This window comes from Prosopis cineraria, unplaced genomic scaffold, assembly GCF_029017545.1.
Source record: "Prosopis cineraria cultivar Desert tree isolate PC_DT_omini unplaced genomic scaffold, ASM2901754v1 PC12, whole genome shotgun sequence".
NCBI classification, from domain to species: Eukaryota; Viridiplantae; Streptophyta; class Magnoliopsida; order Fabales; family Fabaceae; genus Prosopis; species Prosopis cineraria.
The window spans coordinates 10,822,102-10,847,910 of NW_026555343.1; the positions used below are offsets into that span (position 1 = coordinate 10,822,102).

Below are 25,809 nucleotides of genomic sequence, written 5' to 3' on the forward strand. Positions count from 1 at the left end.
TTCCTTTACTTATTAATTTACTAATATGAGTTATAAATTACACGAGTTGATATGTCAATATAATTAATTATATAAGACTTGATATGAGTTATTTAATCATTAGCAGAAATATCAATTGTTAAATTATAAATTTTACTTGTTAATTTACCAATATCAGTTATAAATTATTGATAGATCTTATAATTTACAAACATTAATTGTAAATTATTGACAGATTTTATAATTTACAATTGATATTAGTAAATTAACAAGTAAAATTAGCAAATTAAAAATTAATGTTACTGATTGTTTGACAAATGAATGTAATTTATAAGTAATATTGATAAATTAATAAGTGAAATAGGGAAGTTAACAATTAGTGATTTTGTATAATAAATAAAAAGTATTTTATTCTTTTCATTATTAAAATTAGTTTGACTTTTTTTTAAATTGAATTGAAATTTTGTAATTTTTTTAGACGAATTAGTAATTAAGTTTCTCCTGTGTCTTCCTTTTAATTATTCTATGGGCAAAATTGTTATCACAATTAATTTAAGACAATGGTAACCCAAATATCAATGAAACATGACGTGAGCAGCGTGACATCATGCCGAATGTTAATAAAAGACAGTCAGGTTAGTTGGTTGGGCACATGATTATCCCATCGACCACTATTTGAAGCATTCAATACACGAAAGCAATTTTCCGGTGAATTTGAACGAGACAACTGAGCATTTCCAATTCAATTTCTTAATTGGATATGAATGTTGTTCATTGACAGAAAAACTAATAAAAGACATGAATGATTAAACAAAGAAAATCATAAAATAAAAAGAAAAATTTTATAAAGATAACTCCATTTTTTTTAAACGATGATTTCAGTAAAGCATTTTATGTTCAAATTTTGACTCGTATATCATACTCCATTTTTTTTTCCTTAAAAATATATTATCCATTTTTTTTATATATATAAATGACATCTTACCTAGCCTGGCGAAAAGTACAGGATCCTATGTTCCTTTTCAAAAAATTAGACAGCAAATCATACATGCGCGTCGCAAAAAGGCGGGACTTCAAAATTAAATAATTACCTGATTAATTAATTAATATATTTTCGACCACTCCTGAAAGACTCTCTCTCTGTTTTCTTTGTTTTTTTTTTTTTGGACCTGTAACTCTCTCCCCCCTCTCTCTATTAATACCCTCTGAACCTTGTCAACTTGCGACCGGTGATTAGTCTTCTTCCGTCTGCAGTTTAATTCCTTCAGTTTTTCAGTGTCTTCGAGTGAAGGAGGTAACAATGCTGTCTAGGTTAGGCCTCAAAAAGGACAAACAGGTCATCCAAGGGACTGTGGTGTTGGTGAAGAAAATAAACAAGTTCGACTTGACTGACGTTGGTGTGTCTTTGGCGGATCGTGCTAGTGAGTGTTTAGGACAAGGCGTGTCTTTCCAGTTGATTAGCGCTTCTAAATTTGACCCAGGTTAGTTCTTTCATATATATATATATATATATATATTTAATTAAGAATGGAGAGTCGCTGCTTGAAAACTGGGGAGAACAGATAAGTAAAGAGAAGTGATAGGATGGGACGGGACCTCTCCATTTTTTTTTCCTTTTCCCTCCACTTACTTAATCTTCACTCTTCATTAATTCTATAATTAAAAAAGTATTTAATAAAATAATATGGATAGTGATGATTGGAGAAATAGAGGGAAAAGAATGAAAGAGAAATGGAGAGACCTGATCCTCATAGGATACCAAATGTTAGTTCACAATCTCAAAGGTCAAGTACCAAAACTCAAGTTTATGTTATTTTCAATTATCTTATATTATTTATTACACTTAACTTTATTTGATGTGAAACTTCTTACATCAATTTAAATCCATCTATACTCGAACAACTTAATATTTTCATTTTTATTTTCATTTTTCATTTCACACTTCATACCATGGCCTTACACTATGTTTGGATAAAAAGAAAAGTAGTAGAGGAGACAAGCGCTCACACATTTTCTTCCAAGCTTTTTCTTACTAAAATTGGAATGATTTTGGAAAGAAAACTTGCTTTCTAAAATTATTATCATTATGAATGAGTATTATTATCATTATAAAATTAGTCATTTTTCTTTCTCCTGTGTTTTCTCATGTTGAACTTTTTTCCCTCAACTTTTTTTTTCTCCATTTTCTCCTCTCCCACGTTTTCTTTCCTCATATTTTCTCTTCTCATGCAAACTTGAAAGTTAAATTCTGTACTGATTTTGAAAGGAAAAATGGAAGAAAGAAGTGAAATATTCACTCTTTCTCATCCTTTACCCTTCTTCCGCTTCTTCTCCCATGCGTATGGGAGAGAAATATATGTTATGAATGGGAAACAATTGTCCAAAAATGAGGAAGAGAAGAGATAGGCAAGAATAACTGAAAGATATCATATTTTAACTCAAAATGTCAAGATTTAAGTTTATGAATATTTTTTATTTTTTATTTTTTATTTTTTATTAGTTATTAAGCCCAACTTTAAACTTAATTTTTTTTAAGAGTGCTGGATATGTTACAATCATGGGTGGTACAATAATCTCAGGCAACAAATTAAACAAATAAATGCTAGGACATAAATAGCACAATTTAACAAGAGAGTACACTAGAAATTATTAATCTGAAAAACCTCTCACATTGCACCATCCATAACTATATGGTGTCCAGTGCTCTTGAAAAAAAATTTATGAGCAAACCATCACTTTAGCTCTTAAAAGCATGAAGGACCAAATTTTGACAAAAGATATCTGAGGGCTGTGTCATTCTAAAGTTCATCTTCTTCCTTGTATACTTTTGCAGAACGGGGAGCCAAAGGGAAAATTGGAAAGCCTGCCTATCTAGAAGGCTGGATTACTAAATCCCCAGATCTGACAGCTAAAAAATTTGAATTCAAAGTACACTTTGAATGGGAAGAAGAAGTGGGGATTCCAGGAGCATTTCTGATCAAGAACAAGCATCAAAATGAGTTCTTCTTAGTAAGTTTGACACTCAAGAATGTTCCATTCGATGGTGTAATCCACTTCCCTTGCAACTCTTGGGTATATCCTACAAATAGACACGAAGATGGTCGCATTTTCTTTCGCAACATGGTAATCATATGCACTCTATCCACTTATAAATAGAGCATAAGAGAAGTACTCTTTTCAGTTTCATATGTCAGAAGAAAAATAAGGAAAAAATATAACTTTTGGTCACTAGATATATTCTCAATTATCAATTCAGTTTTTAAACTTACTCAAAATAACTTAATTCTTATAATTTTTTGAGTCAAAACAACTCAGTCTTTATAGTTTTTTTGACTTGATATAACTTAATCTTTATGATTTCTTGATTTAATAAAGTACAAGGACTAAGTTGTATTGAGTCAGCTCAAGCTTGAGGGCTAAATCAATAATTAAAAGAAAGTTTATGAACAAAAAATTATATTATTCCAAAAAACTACTCCCTTGGTCCCAAATTATAAGATGTTTTTAAACAAAATTACACACAGTAACAAAACTCATTAAACATACTTAACAGTTTTATTTTCTCAAAATAAAAATATACACTTTCAAAAATACCTTTTATTTAATATTCTATTTATGAAAGAATATTAAAGAGAGAGAATATAATGAAAAGTGTAATATTAAAAATGTATCCTTAGTGAAATCTTATTTTTTATCAAAATGCTTTTTATTTTGAGATGTTGAATCTTCTTTAAAAGTGTCTTATAATGGACAAAGGGAGAATCTTGCATTATTCATCAATAAGTTTCAACTACCCTTATAATGTTTAAACTTTTTCCTGCTTTGATGATGGTCATTTATTTCCAGCCGTTCCTTTTTGTTCATTTAATGAGGAGTAGGAAAAACATGTTTTAACTGTTCACCTCAAATATGGTAGCATTTTTGTTATAATTATCAAGAAACCTCCCTTAAAATTTTCTTACACGAGACTAAAGTAGTATACTCATTATATTAATTATCTGACATGAAATAAAGTTTTGTCTAATGTGTATTGCAGACATATCTTCCTGATAAAACACCAAATGCACTCCGCAGATACAGAGAAGAAGAATTATCCAAATTAAGAGGGGATGGAATTGGAAATAGGGAACTTGAAAAACGGGACAGGATTTATGATTATGCTCTTTATAATGACTTGAACAATCCTAAAAAGTATGAACGTCCAATTCTTGGAGGAATGATTGGAGGTCAAATTAAACATCCTTACCCTCGTCGAGGAAGAACTGGAAGGTCACTAGTAATGTCAGGTCAAGCTTCTAGATTTGATTTAAATTGTGGCAGATATCAAATTACATCCATAATCTAAATGAACACAACAATGAATTTGTTTATACTTATGAATTTGCCTACCTTCTTGCTTTGATTAGTTTGTCATAGTATTATCAGCACATGACATATGTGAGGATATTTACATGTGGGCTAAAAGGATACCTTTGATTCTCTAACTTTGTATAAAGTTTCAATTCGATCCCTTAATTTTACAAAGTGTATCTCTTAAATCATCTAACCCTAATATCATTAGTTTTAAATGATTATTTTTTGTGTTAATCATTGTTATTTCTATAAATTCAGCTTGATATGTCAACATTTGAAAATGCTTTGTCAATATTTAAAGTTCAATGTAGGACCTTTTTGTTGATGATGAAATTAATGGTGCTAGGGTTAGTTGATTAAAAAGAAACTTTATAAAATTAAGGGGTTAAAATAAAATTTTATGTAAAGTTAAAGGACTAAATATGCACTTTAGCCTTATCTTTCTGTAGCATAAAATTTAGAGAAAATGACAATTATAGTTATAGACCTTGCAAATGTATAAATGACAATCAAAGATCTCGAATTATTGAAATGTCATGAAACGACCATAGTCTTTATTTGTGATTAAAAAATAAATAATTATTAAAATAACTAATAGAATGTGACTCATGAATTTAAGTAATGTTATTTATGAATCAATAAAGAGTGAATTGTGAATGACATAATATGAGAACATGACATGTGAGGATATTTATCTGTGTGTGTGTATAGCAAAGTATTTGAGAGTTATCAGTTTATATCTCGAAGTTCAATGTTCATATTACTTTGTCATGGTGCTAGCTAGTGAAAAAACAAACTATTGTTGCCTTTGATTATCTGAAAACAGTTCAATCTTCAAAGGAGAATTTTCTAAATTATAACCTGTCAATCATCTTCTAGCTAGATCACTAGCCAAACAATCTCTTCTGGGGTAATTACTTCCTTTGGATTACAATATAAGACATTTGGTAGAAACTTTGCCCGGTCCAAAATATAGGGCATTGTATAACTTTTATATTTTCTTTTCAACTATACCCCTACTTCATTTATTCCTCTTTTTGAAAAAAATCAGGCATTGAAATTTTAACTATTATTTAATGAGGGTATAAATGGAAAAACTGACATTTTTAAGAATTTAAGATTTTAACTAACATTGTTCGTAAACTGTGAATTAGTTAACTATGATTTATATTGTGGTTCAAATGGAGTATAAAATTTCCCATTCTTGTAGCTGACCTATTACTCTATCATTTTTTTCTGATCCAGGATACGAGGGCAGAGTGAAGAAATTTTGGGGCTCAAATTACGTTCCAAGAGATGAAGAATTTTCTCCATTGAAGAATTCAGACTTCATTACTTTTGGATTCAAATCTGTGACTAAGATCATCAAACCTGCTTTGAAATATCATCTTTTTAAGGAAGAGTTCAATAGCTTTGATGAAGTTCATGATCTCTACGAAGGTGGATTAAAGCTGCCAAAGGCTCTACTTATGGCCGTAAGTAGCTTAGTTCCAATGCAAAAATTAAAGGAAGTTTTCCGAATTGATGGTGAAGACTTTCTCAGGTTTCAAAAGCCTCAGGTGATTATAGGTATGCCTAATATGTGTGTGAGTGTGAGTGACAAAAAGTCTGTATCATTTCATGACGCTCAAGCTTTGAGAATTCTGGCTTGCACTTCTTACAAGAAAATTATTCTTGATCATATACATAATGGGAAATGACTAAAATAAGTGTCTCTGAGGATTATCATCCCCTTGATATACTACAAAGTGAAAATGTCATGAGTCCTATATCGGGAAGTTTCACAAGTAATATGGGGTTTATAAATGTGAAGAGCTCTCCCATCTAACAAGTTAGTTATTTGGAATGGGCTCTTCCTTTGAGCTCATACTCGTCCGTTGGGAATGTCGGCTTTTGACGGGGTGACATTGTCACTAGTCCCAAATTGGGGAGCTTCACAAGTAGTGTATATTTTTTAAGTATGAGGGGCTCTCCCACCCAATAAGTTGTAAATGTTATCAAATGAGAGTTTTGATTTGCAGATAATAAAAATGCATGGATGACAGACGAAGAATTCACAAGAGAAATGCTTGCTGGAGTAAATCCTGTCAAAATTTGCCGTGTCCAAGTATGGCCAATTATTTTAAGTTAATATAGTTAGCAATTTGATGCCATCTGATCACTTAATTAAGAAACTTCCATTTCTTTCGCGTATATCTTTTTTTTGCAGGATTGGCCCATAAAAAGCAAGGTAGATGGTACTATCTGCAAAATAAGTCAAGATGATATCAAAGAAAACCTAGAAGGGCTATCTGTAGAATGGGTAATCTGAAAAATTGTTATTTATTCATCTACAAGAGTTTGTTGGTCTAGAACTGATTCAGTTCAACTTATTTCCAGCTTACGTTCTCAATGTGGTAACAATTATTCTGTATGTGATTCATCAGGCAATAGAGGATAAGAGATTATTTATATTGGACTACTATGATGACTTCATTCCATATCTGGGGCTTATAAACACAACTGCTGCTGATGATATTACTTCTGAAGTGGCACCTAGAGCATATGCTACTAGGACAATTCTTTTCTTGAAAAATGATGGGACTTTAAAGCCATTGGCAATTGAATTAAGTTTGCCACAAGAGGGTCAATTCAATGCGACTCCTGAAGTTTATTTGCCTGCAGAAGAAGGCGTGGAGAGTTGGATTTGGAAGTTGGCTAAAGCCTATGTTGTTGTCAACGACTCCAACTATCATCAACTAATTAGCCATTGGTAATTATATTGTTCTAATTAATATATCAATCTTATACTTTCTATATACGATACATGTATTAATATTTTTACGTGTACATCATGATCACAGGTTATACACTCATGCTGTCGTTGAACCTTTCGTCATTGCAACGAATCGACAGCTCAGTGTGCTTCATCCTGTTTACAAACTTCTAGCTCCACACTTTGTTGATACTATGAAGATAAATGCTCTTGCTCGACAATATCTCGTCAATGCAAATGGCGTTATAGAGTCAACATTTTTCCCAGGAAGATATTCTATGATGCTTTCATCTGATGTTTACAAGAATTGGGTTTTCACTGAGCAAGCACTGCCAGCTGATCTTCTTAAGAGGTAAATATATATCATTAAAACAACTTGTAACCTAGGAATAATATGTGTTAAGTGTGAGTGAACTTAAGTCATGTGATAAGTGCTATATTGGAAAAAATTAGGCATAAAATCCATAAACTTGAACTATGAAATTTTGACTTAAGATGCAATGTCTTATACTACTTTTTGCTTATTTTATTCTCTCGCATCTTTTTGGGCATTCTCTCTCTAATAATTTAATTTTTATAGTGTTGACTCAATTAAAACTTGGTCCCTATTGAACTTTAACTCTTTACAATTTATTTTCTTTAGTTTTATTTATTTAAAATTTTATTCCCGTTATTTTGGAAAATAAAATTATAAAGAATAAAGTTATTATTAAAGCTTAGGGACCAATGTTTTAAATGACTAAAACTGAAAAGACTAGGTTATACTGAATTATATCATATGAACTAAATTGTATACTGAGTTAAAGTTTAAAGATTTAGTTACAATCGAATTAAAAGTATAGAGACCAAATGATTAATTTTTTTTCAAAAACAAGAATTTGATTATATACATAGAAGGTAATGGTAATGATTCCTTTTTTTTTGGGGGGGGGGGCTTGATTTAGGAGAATGGCAATCGAGGATCCAAACTCTCCTCACGGCCTTGACCTTGCAATTAAAGATTACCCTTATGCTGTTGATGGACTAGATATATGGTTTGCGATCAAGACTTGGGTCCAAGATTATTGCTTCTTTTATTATGAGTCAGATGAGACTGTTCAACGAGACACTGAACTTCAATCTTGGTGGAAGGAACTCGTTCAGGTGGGTCATGGTGATAAGAAAGATGATCCAAGCTGGCCTGACATGAAAAATCGTGACGAGTTGATAAATTCTTGCACTATTCTGATATGGATTACTTCAGGCCTTCATGCTGCTGTTAATTTTGGACAATACCCATATGGTGGTTATATACTAAACCGACCGACCATGACTAGACGTTACATGCCTCAGAAGGGTTCTCCTGAATATGAAGAGCTCAAGACTAATCCAGAGAAAACATTCTTGGGAACCATTAATTCCAAGAAGCAAGCGATCAAAGTCATTTCAGTGTTAGCTGTCTTATCTAGGCATTCTTCTACTGAGGCATATCTTGGACAATCTGACATCTCTGATTGGATATCAGATAAAAAGCCCTTAGAGGCATTTGAGAGGTTCAAAGAAAGAATCAGAAAAATTGAGGAAAGAATCGAAAGAGATAACAAGGACGTGAAACTCAAAAATCGACACGGTCCTGCTAATATGCCCTACACCTTGCTTTATCCTAACAGTGAACCGGGGCTGAGTGGGAAGGGAATCCCAAATAGTATCTCTATCTGAGGGGCTGATCAACCAAAACCAAATAGTTTAATCCAATGAAAGATCCAGATGCCATCTAGCTAGCTACCTAGTTTTTAGCTAGTACATTTGTATCTGCATCTTTTATTATTATGATTCAGGCTGGAAGATGCTTGCTGGATGCTGATATTGTTAAGTTACTCTGTGTTCAATTAGTTATTTCTTTCTTTCTATTTTGCTGTTTTGATTAAGATTCTTGCCATCAAGTTTCCCATTTGCATGTACTCCATTCATGTTTGCAGCTGTTCATCTGTAGCTTGGGATATCTCCGTTTGTTCCTTAAGGACATTAATTAATTTGATTGATTTGCATTATTGTCTGTCTACTCCAATTTTTGTCTTATACTTTGCTCTCCAGCCTCTTAATTTTTTTGTTAGAGAATTTTCGTGATGAATTTTAGGTTGAAATGTTTAATTGATTTGATGGAAGCATCGGAGCACCCGTGCTTGAATTGAATTGGACACAATTTTGTGCGTGTGCTGTGGTGCCGATGGTCACTTGTAGGATATCTTAATTTTGGGACTATATCTTGATTGTGCTTTTTTATTTTCATAATTTCCAGTTTATTATATGTAAAATTATTTGGAGGTCTAACTTTATCAGACTTTAATGGAAGAATCTACCAAAATTCATGTAACTAGTTGAAATTGAAATTCATGTACGATAGCTGACACACATGGATATGGTGAATTTTTTATATTTATTTACCTAACTAGTTTTATGATTTAGAACCCAGTAGAATAAAATTCAAAGATATAAGGTCATATACCCCAAAGGAAATCTTAATCTTTGCTTCAATTTTACGTTCTTTGGGGTATATGATCTGTATAATCAAATACTTAAATTCTGAAAACAGCGCACATTTGATTTACAATAAATTAAGAGGGAGTCTTGTTCTCTTAAAAAAAAAAAAAACTTCGTTGTATAAAAAAAATCAAAACCTGCAAAAGTGTACATTTAGTGCTCTGGACTCTAAACTCATTCTTAATGTAATCCACACAAAACAGTATAATGTTAGTCAAAACATTACAAATGTTAATTTTAATCATTAATTGACCAAAATTTTATAAAAAATAAATAAAAAATTATATAAAATGACTTAAAAATTATAAAAAAATTAAAAAAATTTACAAATAAATATCATATAAGTAGGTTAACACATTAGTAGAGTTGTGTTGGTCATCATTCCCACCCATGTGCAGTTATCAATCTAGCAAATAAATCTAATCCACACAAGTGACTTTAGAAATATGGCTCCTCTTATGGTTAAAAAAAAAAAAATGGCTGCTCTAACCGTTTTAGTGTTGCCTTCTTTTATGTTGGGCCACGTGAAGGGATTTTAGAAAATTCCTTCGTCTTTCTTTTCAATTTGTGTCAGAAAAGGCAAGTCTCAGGACGGTGTATAGTGCAAATTGAAAGCAACATATCTGCTTTAATTTTATATATAAATCCGCAAATTAAGGAATCACTCATCTTCTCCATTTTTTTTTCATGAAAAAAGGCTTTGGTTTTATCACACATGTTTAAAGGGCATGAATGAGACAAAGCAGAGTTGGGAATAATGTGAGGTGAAAATTAAAATTAAAATTAAATCCATTGCTATTTCTCAATTTATTCTCTCCTTTCCCTTTCTTCTTCTTCTTCTTCTACCTTTTCTTTTTATGAAAATAAAAATCAAAGAAAGAAAAATGATGCTCAGTCCTGGACAACCACAAATTCGATTATGCTACTTGCTAACATATCTCCACAATTTTCCATAATGTTATCCGATCACCAGTTGGCTTCTTCAATCCTCTAGCATGAACTCACAATTTCTCATTAATGTCCTTACCTAGGATCAGGCTAGGATGTGACTCCTCATAGCAAAGAGAAGGCCACCACCAGCCCACCACATAACCACATGTGCTCCTTTGTTCATCTTTTCTGTTCAATCTTAAATCGTGCTTGAATTTTGGCCAAAAAATAGTGCTTGAATAGGTTAGAAAAAGGGACAATCACAGATAGTTCCCAAGGTAATTAATTAATTTAAATTAGGTTTCAATTAATTTTAAAGTGAGAAATTTCATGTATTTGAAAGTTTGGTTATTAATTTTGTAATTTTAATGTGATGAATTTATAATTTATATTTTAAATTTTAATATTAAAGTAAATACCGATGAAAAAGCCCACCACATATGCAACTTGTGCCAAAGCCCACAACATTTGCAAGGTAGAATTGGCCTTGATGAAAGGAATGCATCACTAAAGTAAATACGGATTGCATAAGGGTGAAATATAAAAGGAAAACGCAATACAATATCGTCTGATACTAACTTCATATCTTGATATAACGCAGGTCAATCCTCTCTATCTGCCAACTCGTCCAAATATAGTTAATTTCTTAAAAAAAATTAAAAATAATATTACTAAGAATAGTTGGCGGTTGAATGTTAACTGACAACAATCTCCTCCGCCCTCATCCTTTGTTGACCGTTCTTTTTCACAATGAAGTCCATTTTTGGCAGTGTGACGTTTTAATTTGTCAACTGAAGAAGAAATACAAAGCTTGACCATGAGCCGACTGACGTTATGTACATAGTATTTGTACTTTTTTTGGAAGCAGAATAGTATTTGTAATTTGTAATTTTAATAATACCATGTATGTAGGCACAAGCCAAAATCACCATTCAAAAGTTTAATTAATTATAATAAGTAAGAGGAATCCAATGATTTCAGAATCCGTCTTCCAATTCAATTTATTAAGTAGATAGGTTGTCCATGAACAGAAAAGCAAACAAAAGATCTGAATGATAGAACAAAGAAAATAATAAAAATGTAATGACTAAGAAATTTTGGTGAAAATAGAAATTTTTTGTTACATATTTTGAATCTGTTTTCATTAATTTAGAGTAAGAAGAAGGAGAGTTGGTTTAGTGGTAATTGAGATAGACTTCCATTGGATAGGTCTCAGGTTTGAACCATTAGAGAGGAGAATTTTTATTTTACTAATAGTCTCTTTAAATTACCATTATGCCCTTCTCCCTTAAGCTGATTTTTCCTCTCTTATTCTTTTCTTTCCGGAAAACACGTTTGAACCAGAGAAGGAAAGCTCTGGAACCCTCCACTTTTTCCTCCATCTCCGAACTTTTCCTCCTTCCTCAGCATCGTCGGCGTGAGACAGGGTGAGAGCTCCGTCAGTCGCTGCTTTATCAAGCTCGTGGTCTTCTGTTCCTTTCCTATTTCGTATCATCAAAGTCCTTCTCCCTCCTCTGTCCAAGTGAATGCTTGAGCATTCAAATCTTCCTCCCCTTCACTTTCGTCACTGTCTGTCACCACTGAAGACCGTGGAAGCGCCATCGAAGCTCTCCCCTCTTCGGTGTTCAAGACTCTTCTTTTCTTTTCTTCGTTCGTCCACCACTGTTTAGTTTAGCTGGGTTGAGATGAAGAGTTTCGAACCTTGCCATTGTTGGTTCTGTTGTGCGTGTGAATGTAAGAAGTAATATTGTTGAAGTTGCAAAGTTTTATTGTGTTCTGCTGCTGTTGTGACTGTGTAAGAAGGGGTGGAGTTAAATTGAGCTGAAGAAAAAAAAAAATCTGTGTTGAAGCATGATGATGATACATATGAGTTAAATTGGTTGATATTGAAGATTTGGTTAGTATAAAGTTAGAAAAGAAGAGGTGAGATATGAAACTTGAAGAATGATAATTATTAGATGTTTGTTGAGATACATGTTAGAATAAATTGGACTTAATTTTTTCGAATGATTATGAAATTTCATTGATTTTTGTGAGAAGTATAGTTAGTTTAGATGTTATTTTATAAATTTAACTTGAAAATTGCAAAGAAGACTTGATTGTGAAATTAATAATATGTGATTACTTGAATTCTTTGAGATGGATGGTTTGTTGATGAAAGATTGAATGCTAAAAAGTTCTTGTAAGTGGGTTGGAAGTGATGTATAATTGGTGTTTTAACAAAATACTAACGAGAATATTTTAAAGTGTAAAGTTTTGATTTTAAAGTTTCAAATTTATTATAGTTTAATATTAGTGGGAATTATGTTGAAAAGGAACTATGATACTGGTTGAAAGTTTAATAAAATTTTAATACGATTTATAGGATGTTTGGAAGAGTAAAAACTTGATTAAAGTTTAAAGGTATAATTTAAACTTTGAGAATTTTAGGTAAGTGGATAGTGTTCTACAAATTTTTTAATAAAATTTTCTTCACTACAATATTACATTTTTATGCAAATCATTTTAATAACAACATTGTAATTATTGAATATTTTCTTAATTAAATTAATTTATTCTGTGAAATTATATTTACTACATTTGAAATATTAGTTAATCAATAAATACAAATTTGGACTTTAATTGTGCAATTTCATTCTAGCAAATATTAGATTGATATAGAAAATGATTCATGAGAGTTTGACGTTGAAAATAAAAATTTTATTTTAATAGTAATTATTTTCTTGTATGTTTAAAATTGGGTTGGAAAGGAATTTTATATAGGAAATTGGTTGCTAATGGAAATCCCATTAGCTCTTGGTGCGCTTCGATTAATAACTAGTTAGTTTGATTTTTGTGAGTTTTGTTTTTACATTTGTTATTCGTGGGTTTGACATTTGCATTTGTTTTCGTGACTTCGAGGCATGTTTGGTTAGTATTACTCGCATGAACTGTGTGTCAATGTTTATTTTGTAGCTCAGGCTACATTTGATTATTTACCCTCGTGGACTATGTGTTTATTTTTGTTAATTGTTCTAATAAGTGCTATAAATATGATTTTAATTATTTGGTAATTTTATATCCTATTGGTTTAAGTTAGTAATCTAGTTAAAATTATTTATTTTGCTTATTTTTTTCCTTAAAATCAAGAGATAATAATATTTATATGATAATTTAAGAGTTCAAGATTTTGTTTAAAAGTTATATAAAACCCTTTTAAAACTTATTCAATTTTTATAAAGATCATTGTCTCTTTAACTTATATAATTATTTTAAAAATTTTTTATTCATGTTTAATTATTTATTATTGGGATGTTATTCACAGAAAAATTATTTTAGTCTTGGATAACTTAGCTAACATTGATCCTGCTATTGACCCTGAGGACTTCTAGACATGCTGGGTGGAGAGTTGATTCAAATTCCTTCTTTTAATGTAATTATAAATACTTATGTATTTTATTTTGAAAGTATGATTAGATGCTCTACATAAATTATAGTTAGGGTTTTTATTTTGATATATATGCTGTCTATTGGTTGCAAGAAGCTAAGCTCCTGATTGATACAATATTTTGTGAAAAACATTGTGTAAAATTTTTGAGAAATCCTATTTATAGGGGAGGTTCTACCGAAATGTTTACAAAAATATTGAAACCTTTGTTATAACATATATTATTAAGTATATCATTCCCTCCATTAAAAAATACAAAAGCATTTTTAACTGAATCTCACTCCTTAATAAAGTAGTTACTTGTATTCAAAATAATCATATATTTTCATATTTATCCCTATTTCTATAAGGTGTTTCACCCTAAAATAAGTATAAAGTAATTTATTCAATATAAATATCTTTGGAAAAAAAGCAATAATTACATTTTAAAAAATAAAAAATATCTTATATTTTTTAACATCCAACCTATGACACCCTGGTCTTAAGGGTATGACTGACATAGAATATGAGATAAACTCTCATTTCATGAGCCTTAATTAACCAAAAATTAGGTTAAAATATTGATATATAATATATAAAGTTCATAAAGCCTTAAATATTTTGCACAAATTTTGGCATAGTCTTCCTTGTAATTTAAATCTCTCAAAATTTATACAATAGCAAACTTGTCAGTCAATTTATCAAAGAAGACTAACTCTACACCAGTAATTTATATATCAGCAGTTTATATATAAGCAAAGTAAAAATAGGATCTAATTATAGTATATGTGTAGTGCTAAGTTAACATTTCATAATATAAAATATATTTCTATCAAAAGTACGTAACCCAGAATATAATTATAAAAATTACAATAAATTATAAGATAAAATTATAGTATTTTATTAATCATTGGGGAAAAAATAGTAACATTCGTGGATGGTTTAGTAGAATTTATCTTTGTCCTTGCTTATGAGGTCCCAAGTTCGAATCTTGATGACGCCTAAATGAATGTTATTATTTTTACTTCATCCATGCGAAATTACCATTTTTGCCCCTAAATAAACAAAAGTCGAGAGTAAACATGAAATAAATCACGCACAGTGTGATCCTTCCCCCTTTGATTGAATTCTCCAGGCTCATTCATTGAGAGAGTGAGAGCTCCAATCTATGTTTCTTCATCCTCTCTTTGTGATGGGCGACGGTTAAGGTGAACGAGCCTTCTTCCCCCTCCTCCGTCTAAGGAGCTGTCTGGATGAGTTGGAAATCTCCCTTCGCTATTTTTCCTTCGACTTCTCCACAACCTAGCATGAGGGAGAGGGTGAGCTCTCTCCACCTTCTTTCCCATTCACTGCAAGAGTATAGTTACTACAAAAAAAAAATTGACTTTACAATATGGCTGCTAAAACTATTTTTATAAAAAATAATTAAAAAATTAAAAATAATTTTTGTAATTAATTTTAGCCGTGACATTTAATTATTGCCATCAAAGGTCTCCTTTTAGCAATGATATTTAATATTTTAGCAACAAAAAATTATTGCCACCAAAAATATTTTCATAAAAAATAATTACAAATTAAAATTTTTTATGCAATTACTTTTTAGCAGCGATAAACTGTTACCACCAAAAGTATTTTCATAAAAAATAATTTAAAAATAAAAAATAATTTTGTCATTAGTTTTAGCGAGGACAAACCTTCATTGCCAGAAGTATTTTTATAAAAAATAACTAAAAAATAAAAAATAATTTATGTAATTACTTTTAGTAGTGACAAATTATCGTTGTCAAAAATATTTTTATAAAAAATAATTAAAAAATTAAAAATAATTCATCTAATTACTTTTAGTGGTGACAAACCCTTGTCACCAAACGTATTTTCATAAAAAAAATTAAAAAATTTAGAATAATTTATGTGATTGCTTTTAATGGTGATCAATTGTTGCTGTCAAAAGTATTTTCATAAAAAATAATTTAAAAATAAAAAATAATTTATGTAATTACTTTTTACGATCACAGCTTATTACTGTCAAAAGTATTTTTATAAAAAATAATTAAAAAACTAAAAAATATTTTATAAATTTAGTGGCAAAATTTGTTTCCGCTAAAAGTATTTATATATAGAATGACAAATAAATAATATTGAAATGTTAAAGTTATACATAAACATTAAAATATTAAAGTTGTATAGATGTTGTAAGATACAAATGGTATTGTAGACTATTTGATATATTGCGCACTTAAGACTTGGCTTGATGTACAAATAGTGTCTACCTCATTTGTTAAGCTTTACTTTTCATTACCACAGATTATTTTAATAAGATGCTTATTTGATGGTTATTTAAATAAGCAATAAATAAGATAGGTAAAGAATACTTGATGATTTTTTGATTATGGATGAAATTATGTATAAAATTATTAAATTTTATTTATTTTAAATTGTAAAGTTATTAAGAAGTATTCCCTATTAACTTTAAATTGACTCTGTTAATGAAACTTTAATAGAAGTCTAAACTAATTTAAATCAAGTCAAGATAAGATTTCTTCTATGTTGATAGTGGAATATCCACTTAGATTTTTAACTTGGAGTTTTTTGTGTTTAGCATCTCCTTTGAGTTTATTACATGTCCATCTATTTCCTATCTCAAAGATAATAAAGAATCATTGTCCAAAATGACTATTAACAAAATTTATATGATTAAAATAAATTTTTTATTAAAATATTTTTAAGATAATTGAAAAATTATAGATAAAATTTATTTTTAATAAAAGAAGGGGAAACATTTAACTTGGGAGAACATAAAATTTTAATAGTATATGTATTAATTTTTGAGAAAAGGATGAAAAAAAGTAAAAAATATTTTACATAAACTAATATAATAGATACTTATAAATAAATTAAATACTTAATTATTTTCATTTAAAAAATAAAATAAAATTTAAAAATTGGTAAAAATGTTTGTAAGAAAATTATTCAATGTTTAAAAATTATTTCTTTTTAAGTTCATTTTCCTAACAAAAATAATATTTTATTAAAAAATATAATATACATATACACTCATAGAAATTATTTTAACATATTAATAAATGAAAATAAAATAATATATATATATATATATGTGTGTGTGTGTGTGTGTGTATTTTTAATAATATATTATTTGATATATGTGTATGAAGTTAAATAATATATATTTAAGGGTTAAGAGCAAATAAGACCATGAACTCTTGCTCAAAAATTATCCTAGACTCTAAACTCTTAAAATATGTAAAATAAACTCTAAATTTTTTAAATTCATAGTAAAATAAACACTAATTGTTAACTTTTTAATACTGTTACTGTCTACACAGACATTGTTCATAATTTATTTTCCTATGAATCTAACCCTGACTGTTGCAGTACCAGCGTGAACAGTAATAGTGTTAAAGTTAATAGCCAGGGTTTATTTTGTTATGAATTTAAAAGTTTAGGATTTATTTTTCATATTTTAAGAATTCAAGGTCCAAGACGATTTTTAAGTAATAGTTCATGGTTCTATTTGCTCATTAACTCTATATTTAATTTTATATATAATAACTACATGTGCATTTCAGCTCAACTGATAACAAAGGAAGACTAAGGACTTGGGAGATGGAGGTCAAGGACTTAGATCTTGGCTTGGGCATATTTTACAATAAATATGTGATGTGGCATGTGGTGGTGACATGGCACAAGGTGTCAGATGATGTGGCACAAAGAAGCATTGATGTGGTATGAGATGAATTTTTTATTTTTTTTAAAAAAGTGCTGCCAAAAAGTCATTGCTAAAGGGTTTTAGCGATGACTTTTTACTACCAAAGGAGAGCCACCAAAAATCTTATGACTAATAGTCTTTTACAGTGGCAAAAATATACCTTTAATGGTGACAATTGTTGCCACTAAAGGTAAACTTTTAGTGACAAAAATTTTTTTACAATGACAATTGTTACTGCTAAAGGTATACTTTTGGTGGCAACTATGTTTGTTGCTGTCAAAAACTATTAGCAACAAGACTTTTGGTGGTAACTTTTGAACTTTTGGGCAAAAGTCCCCCTTTTTTTTTTTTGGTAGTGAGTTGTCCTCTTCCATCTTTGTCAAAGTAGCAGAAGGGGGATGCATTGATCTACTTTGCTTTGCTCTTCTTTGCTCCGCATATTCTCCTTCATTTTTGCTTGTTTCGTTCTCTTCCTCCTGTCGCCAGTGAGTGGGCGTGTAGAGGCGGAGCAGATCAGCTCGTTGATGTTGTAGACTTCTATTTTATTCTTTCCCTATTTTGCGATTGTTGCCTTAAGGGAATTTAGGTGTGGATAATATCACAAAATCGGATAATTAGGAGTAAGTTATATGTTTAGGAATATCTTAGATAAGTTGATCATGTCCTAATTGACTTACTAATTAAAAATTTTTCCATCAAAATATTATTTCTATTTCATTAGCGAGTTACATCTATTAATTAATACATCTTTTATTGGATATTTTGATAAAATGGACTATTTTCAGTATATATATATATATATTATTTGATATTTTGATAAAATAACTCATTCTTGTTCATGAAATTATATCATGTTGAATTGACAAGAAGTTCATAAGTGTTTGAATAATTTTATTCGATGAAGTCATGCATGAAAATTGGTGAAGAAATTGAGAAATGTTAGTTGATTTTCATGCATATTTGAATTATTTTTTGTGGGACTAAATATAGAATACTGGTTGCTAATAACAATTTTGTTAGCTCTTTGTGCGTCATGGTATACCTAGCTAGCAAGGTATTTATAAGAGGTGCTAGTCCCTTGCGAAGGCCAACACACGTAGATTAGAGGGATGAAAATTCATGAGCATTTTACTCACACTTGGTTTCATTGGCCTCATGCTAGTGCTTGATTTGTGGCTCCTACCATGCTTATTTCATGATTTTTAGCCGCGCTTATTAGTTATTTACCATCGTGGATGGTGTATTCATGCTTGATTGCTTAAATACTCTTGTAAACTTTGCATCCATGTTTGTTATTTGTTCTTGTCACACCCTAACACTAGGGGTATGATTGGCAAGAAATATGAGGAGAACTCATTTTTCATAAGCCTTAATAACTAGAAATTAAGCTAACATATTGATATATGTAAGTTATATATAATAATACTAAAGTAAACTTCGTAAAATCTTAAGTGTTTTGTAAAAATTTTAATAGAGTCCCCCCATAACTCAGACCTCCCAAAATTTTTACACTAACAAAAAAACTTACCAAACAGACTAGCAAGGAGACTAGTTTCATTCTAGTAATATACATAATAACAAAATAAGACTAGGACCTAACTATGGTGTAAGCATTAACTTATAATTTATAAAATATAATGAAAAAATTTACCAAAAATAACTACAACAGGTTTCCTCTTTCCCAAAAAGAAAAAAGGTCCCTCAATGATCCATTAGAGGCATAGGGTCAGCTACCATATCTGAGGCTAAATAAATTTCTGATAAGTAGCGTTCTAATCAAAATTATATATAATAATTATGAAGATAGAACTAATAAATTTGGTCTAAAACAATATCATAAAGTACTAAAACACATACTTGAGCTAACCATAAAGAACAATTCTTTTTAAATAATACCATTTTGAAATTGAACAATACAAATAAAATAATATAGATTTACCAAGATTTGTATAGCTCATAATATAACAATTTTGAGAAATGGTACATTCAGATAGAACACTTTCAAAGAAATAATATAAAAATAATAATTTTTTAACTTAAATCCAAGGGCTTTATTAGGACAAATAACAAACATGAACATATAGTTTATGAGGGTAAATAATCAATCAAGCATGGACACACAATCTATAAAAATAAATAACCAATCAAGCATGGCTGAGAGCCATGAAATAAGCACAGGCACAAGGCCCATGAAAACAAGCATGAGTACAATGCTCACGAATAACCATCCCTCCATTTCATGTGCATACCTTTTAGAAGCACCATGTTAGCTAGGTGTACCATGATGTGTCAAGGGGCAATGGAACTGTCATTAACAATCAACGTTTTAATCTTAATCCCTCTAATAAAAATCCAGCGTGCATAAAATAAGAAAGAAATTTCAAAGTTTCCATCTTTAACCAAGAATTACCAGTGCCCAAATTTATTTTCATATTGAACATGAAATTAAATAATTAAGTTACAATTACATAAATTATTAGTAAAATCAAGACATATCATTATTGAAATAATTATTATTAAAATTGAATTGAAAAAGATATTAGGACAATATATAAAGGAATAATAATAAAATTTAAATAGGGGAATTTTTATAATCATTTTACTAAAAATACATTCGAAACGCTACCCACTCATATGATATTTTCAAAATTCTTATAGTTAGATTTTCTAAATTTCTTGTTTACTTCAGTAATGCCCCAAATTTATCTAACATGCAAATCAACACATTTTACGTCACTACGATTCTCCTTCATAATATAAGTAAGCAAAATTAACATTCAACTCCTCAATTATTCATTAAATTCCTCAATAACACCTTAGATTCCCACCAAGCCCTTCAAAAACTTCTATCAAATAGTCAATAATACTAGGCAATATTCAACAACAATTACTAACATAACTCTTATTTCAAGCTCAACAAAATTTTAATTATTATATAATCTAATAATTTTCCTTTAGGTGCTACCCAATTTTAATGAGTAATTTAACTTTACAGCTTGTGTGTAAAACATATGCTCCCTCAAGTAATATTTATAATCCTTCTATACTCTATTATAAAAATTTAACAATCTTGTGCCTACCAATAAATCTTTTAAGTATATTTTTCAGCTTTAAGAGAATATTTACCGTCAAATAATCAATGAGGCAAATATTCAAGCAAAGTTCAACAATTTTTAACATTTAATTTCTTTATTAATCTTTGAGTCAGCAATAGTAAAATATCACACAATGTTATCTAAACAGCATCTAAATTCTCATTCAAGCTTTTCCACAAGCATGTTGAGGGCCTTTTCCATTGGCGAAGTCACGAGACCACAACTACACTCAAACATCTCCCTCCCAAAACCTAACAGCACCAGCAATAAAAAGAGCAGAAAAGTCGGCCAACCAAAGAAAAAAATGAACCAACTTTCATACACATGCATACACCACTAGCTGTTGAAGAGGAAGAGAATCAACCTGATGAATACAAGCACACTCACGACTGTCAACCTGGAACAGAGCAGCAGCGGGAAACGACAAGCTAAAGAATTTTCAGCAACTCCACGCTCTCACAGTGACAGAAACGCAGCAGCTATCATGCACCTCACGGACTGCACAAGGAGAAGGAAAGGAGTTTCAACTCAACACCGAATAGCCTCGTGACAGAGATAAAAATTTCCTTCCTCCACCATGGCAGATGAACGAGGGCAGAGAGGAGGACGAAGGTGACAGCGAGAATCACAAACCGATGGCAAGAAATGAGTAAAGTACTGCTCACCTCTTGCTGACGCAGATCAGCACGACGGTAGGCCAAGAAAATCAGCAACCCAACTTCAACGTGGCGGGCAACGTGAACGAGAATGATTCATCAATCGAAGCAATAGCAGCGAAAACAATACCTAGTCACAGCGAGCTACGAAGGTTGATAAGAATCAAGGAAAATTAATCGACTTGGAGGGTCTAGAGGGGTGTATAATGGCGGTGAAGAGAATGCTCTGTTTTTTGTTTCGCGTGGAAAAATAAAACTGATCACAAGAAGTTTTGAAAACAATACGAGAAAGAGCACGAAAAAATCATAAGAAAAGGCCTAATAAAATTACAAAAAAAGCACTATATTTTTCTATAATTTTAAATCCAAACTTTTGTTCAGAAACAATTGGACCTTGGATCCTTGAGAAATTTTTTAACATAAATTTTTATAAATTACACCTTTCTATTTGCAATAAAATTTGTTTAAATAAAATATCTATTGAAAAAAATTATTCAATTTAAAATTTAAAATCATTATAGTTTTGATTAAGTCCTATTAAAAATGAATTTTGAAACTTTTTGTTTATTTAAGTTGATTTTAATTTGTTAAATATTCTTCCATCGTATATGAATTTTATACATTTAGCAACATTATTTATTTATTTAGTTATCGTTATTTTATTGTTTAAAGGATGTATGATAGCTTAACAATGGAACTTGAATTGTTGATAATTTTATTGACTTCACATATCCATGGTTTAAATATATATAACTGTTGATCTATGTATGCGTTATATTATACTCAACAATTATTTTATTAAACTTGTAATTGACTCATTAACATTTTTTCCCATTATTTTTCTTAAACTTAAACTTCAGGCATTATTTACTAGAAAATATTATTTTGATCACAGATACATTAGCTGATGTTGTACACTGCAAGGGAATTTAGTATTGAGTTAAAGTGCAGAATGGTAGATCAAGTTTCTTTTGATGCAAACCTAAATCCATGTATGGTGCTTGTAAGTATTATGCAAGGCACTCCACAAAATCTACGATTAAAATTCTTATTTTGTTAAATATTCTGTTTTTGTTAGTTGAAAGGAGTTGAGCTCCTGATTATTATGGTATTTGTCTAATAATTTGTATTATAAATTTTTGGGAGATTTTCAGGGGAAATTCTACCAAACTTTTGACAAAAATATTAATTCTTCATCTAAATAAAAAATTATTTTTAAAATGGAATCTTTCTTGATTTAAGGTGTCACACCCCAAATATAAGGTGTGATCAGCACATGATACGCATAAAAATACATATCCCTTAAGCCTTAATTTACAAAATTTTAATTTAATACTTTAAACTTGTCAATAATAGGATTACAAATTCTTATCATGGTTTTTCTCATAAACAAAAAAAATCATATACCCTTTTTTAAAATTTCACAGAACCTCCCAAAATTTTTATAACAACTAATTTAAATTTAATTTTTTTTATAATTCCACAACAAGGAGTTTTGCTCTTCAAAAACAAACAATCAATATATACAACAAATCAAGATTTGATCTATAATCAAAGAAGAGCACATGAAGTAGACTATAAAACAAAAAAAAAAAGAAGAATACTAAAGCTCACATCTAGATTAAGTGAGATTTGTCTAAAGAAATTTTTCTACTTTAATTCAGTGATAAAACTCTCAATAATCAACAGCAGATATTGGTCTAGCTATTATTTGAGGCCAAAATAATTTTTTAGTGAATAACATCCCAATATCATAAATTTGAATAACAGCAAAAGAATATAATAAAGAAAACATATAATTACTTTAAAGAAGAAATTTAATATAATATATGCATCTTACTTTAGAATCATAAAATCTCTATGACGTTTTGGGCATGTGTACAACAACAGCATATCCAACATTGTTCATTTTCGATTTACACAAACATCAAGTCAACTTTTAAACCATGAATCATTAAACTAATAAAATGAAACTTGTAGTCACCTTGCTAAAAAAGAATCAAATGGAATTATATATATATATATAAAATAAATGAATCAAATAAAATTATTTTTTATTGGGTCTTTATCAAAACAAATAACAAACGTGGACACATAGTCCACGAGGGCAAATAACCAAACGCAGTTTATACCATAAAGACAAACGTGCACACATAGTCCACAAGGGTAACTAACCAGGCATGATCAAAACTGCAAAATAAATGTGGACACACAATCGATGAGGGTAACTGAATAAATGTGACTTGAAGCCATGAAATAGATACAGGTACGAGACTCACGAATAACAAGCGTGAGAATAGAGTTCACGATAGTCAAACTAGCTAATCATTAATAAAGGTGCGCAAAGGGCTAACAAAACTGTCGTTAGCAATCAGTGTTATGTATATTGTCCCTTCAAAAACCACTTTCAAGCTTGTGAGAAAATAATCACTTTTCAAAATATAAATTTCTCTTCTCAGTATCAAACTTATGTGAATTAATTAAAATAATTAATCTTCTAAATAAAAAAATTCATAACTAATAGATTATAAGTTCTTTCACCAATTTCCATAATTGTCGATCTTTATAGGATAAAAGATTACTTGAACTTGTAAAAACATTTTCTTAAATCTAAAAAAAATGCCTTTCACAAAAGAATGTACATGCACACACTATGACTTCATGAGTTCAAGTAATTTAATTAAGAAAAAAATTCAATATTTACAATATTACGCATGATCTATTTAAGAAAAAAATAATATTTCAATAAAAATAAATTTATTAATAAAGTAATTGAAATATTATCCACTTACTTGAAGCAATATCAAATTCCAACAATGTAATATACTCTAAAAAATTTTCAAGACAAGGTTTATTTTTGAAACATTTCAATATAATGATAATTAAACCTTTAAAATTTTGTCAAACTCATAATAGTTTACGCACTTAATTATTATAGTATATTCCCCCTTCTTAAACATTAATCTTTTAGTTCTCAATTACATTCATTTCCTCTCCATTTCTTTCTAATCCACAAAGTTATAATAATTCATTAACACATACTTTAACTAAACAATACCCTTACTAAATTCTTTATGTAATAACTCGAAAAAAAATAAAAAATTAAATTAGATTAACATCTATAATAAAATTTTAATGTATTTTTATCATTTCTGGGATGGATTAAACATGAGGTATTGATGGTTTAGTGCAATTTCTTTTAAACGTATACCTCTATGTCCCTGGTTCGAATCTTGATGGGCTAGGAATTTATTTATTTATTTTTTTTTTTAACCACAGCCTTTTAAAATTACCCTTTTACACTTCAAAAAAAAAAAAGAAAAAAGAAAAGGAAGAGGGATCGGAATATTTGCACGCATGCCCGCCTGCCTTATTATTTCCTCCTCCTCCTTCTGAAATTTCGAAGGTTCGAGAGCTACAGAAATCGACCTTCTCTCCCTCCGTTTTCCAGCGTCGTCCCTGTTACTGTCGCCGGTGTGGGTGCTGCTGGAGTTTCTTCCATTTTTGTAGAGGTCTGATTTATGAATGCCTCCTCTGCTTCGAATCAGATCGCTCACCCTCGCTAGTCATCCAGCTCGTCCTACCACCACTGTTCAGATCGTCAGCAAAGCAAGCAGGTGCAGTGATCCAGCCGCAAGTCGTGGGTCCTTGTTTGACAGTTGATTCTGCATCCTCCTCGCTACCATCCGTTTCTCCTCTGTCGTCCCCTGTTTCACACGTCTATAATCAACACTCATCATCTTCTTGTTCCTTATTCAGCAGCTGTGTTTTGTTTCCCATTTCTCATTATTATTGATCGGAGGTAAGGATTTATAAATCTCTTCCTCCTTTCTCGGTCCTCTGTGTGTGTGTTGAAGAGATTGTTCCTGTAATGGAAAGGGGCTTCGAACTCTTTTCCTTGTTGAGCCTATTTCTCTCCTATGCTAGTGCTGTACGTGACCACATATGTGAGTGTATAGGAAGGGGAAGTTTGATTTAAGTTAGAAATTTAAAAAAAGAAAAACAACAACAAGAAGAAGATGTTGGTGTGGGTTTAAGTTTTAATCGAATTTGATAAGATAATTAATTACAATGCTGAATTGTGAAATTTTAAAAAAGTGAAATTAAAGAGAGAGAGATTAATATTAGTTTAAAGATTATCATCACTAATGTATTTGAGAAAATACTTGTTAGAAGAGTTTTGCTTGAATTTAAATTTTTTTAAAATTTTATTGATTATAATGAGAGGCTTGATTGATTCAAAGTTTATTTAGTTGAATTTTTGAAAGTTTTATATTGTGTAATTTATAAATTTATAACTATGGTGCTGTTTTTATTATTTAATTTTGAGAATGCATTTAATGTGTTTGAGAAAATGGGTAAAAGAAACATGACAAATTTAATTATAG

At 30.0% G+C, this 25,809-nt stretch overlaps 1 protein-coding gene across 1 annotated transcript; it reads left to right on the top strand.

The window, feature by feature from the left end:
• Positions 1–539: 539 nt before the first annotated feature.
• Positions 540–8,996, top strand: LOC129289079 (linoleate 9S-lipoxygenase 6-like). The gene is made up of 10 exons (XM_054925899.1): positions 540–614; positions 1,256–1,460; positions 2,813–3,102; positions 4,016–4,265; positions 5,578–5,901; positions 6,354–6,439; positions 6,542–6,634; positions 6,759–7,084; positions 7,176–7,439; positions 8,032–8,996. The coding sequence occupies exons 1-10, from the start codon at positions 540–542 to the stop codon at positions 8,783–8,785; spliced, it is 2,667 nt and encodes an 888-aa protein (XP_054781874.1). The 3' UTR covers positions 8,786–8,996.
• The last annotated feature ends 16,813 nt before the right edge of the window (positions 8,997–25,809 follow it).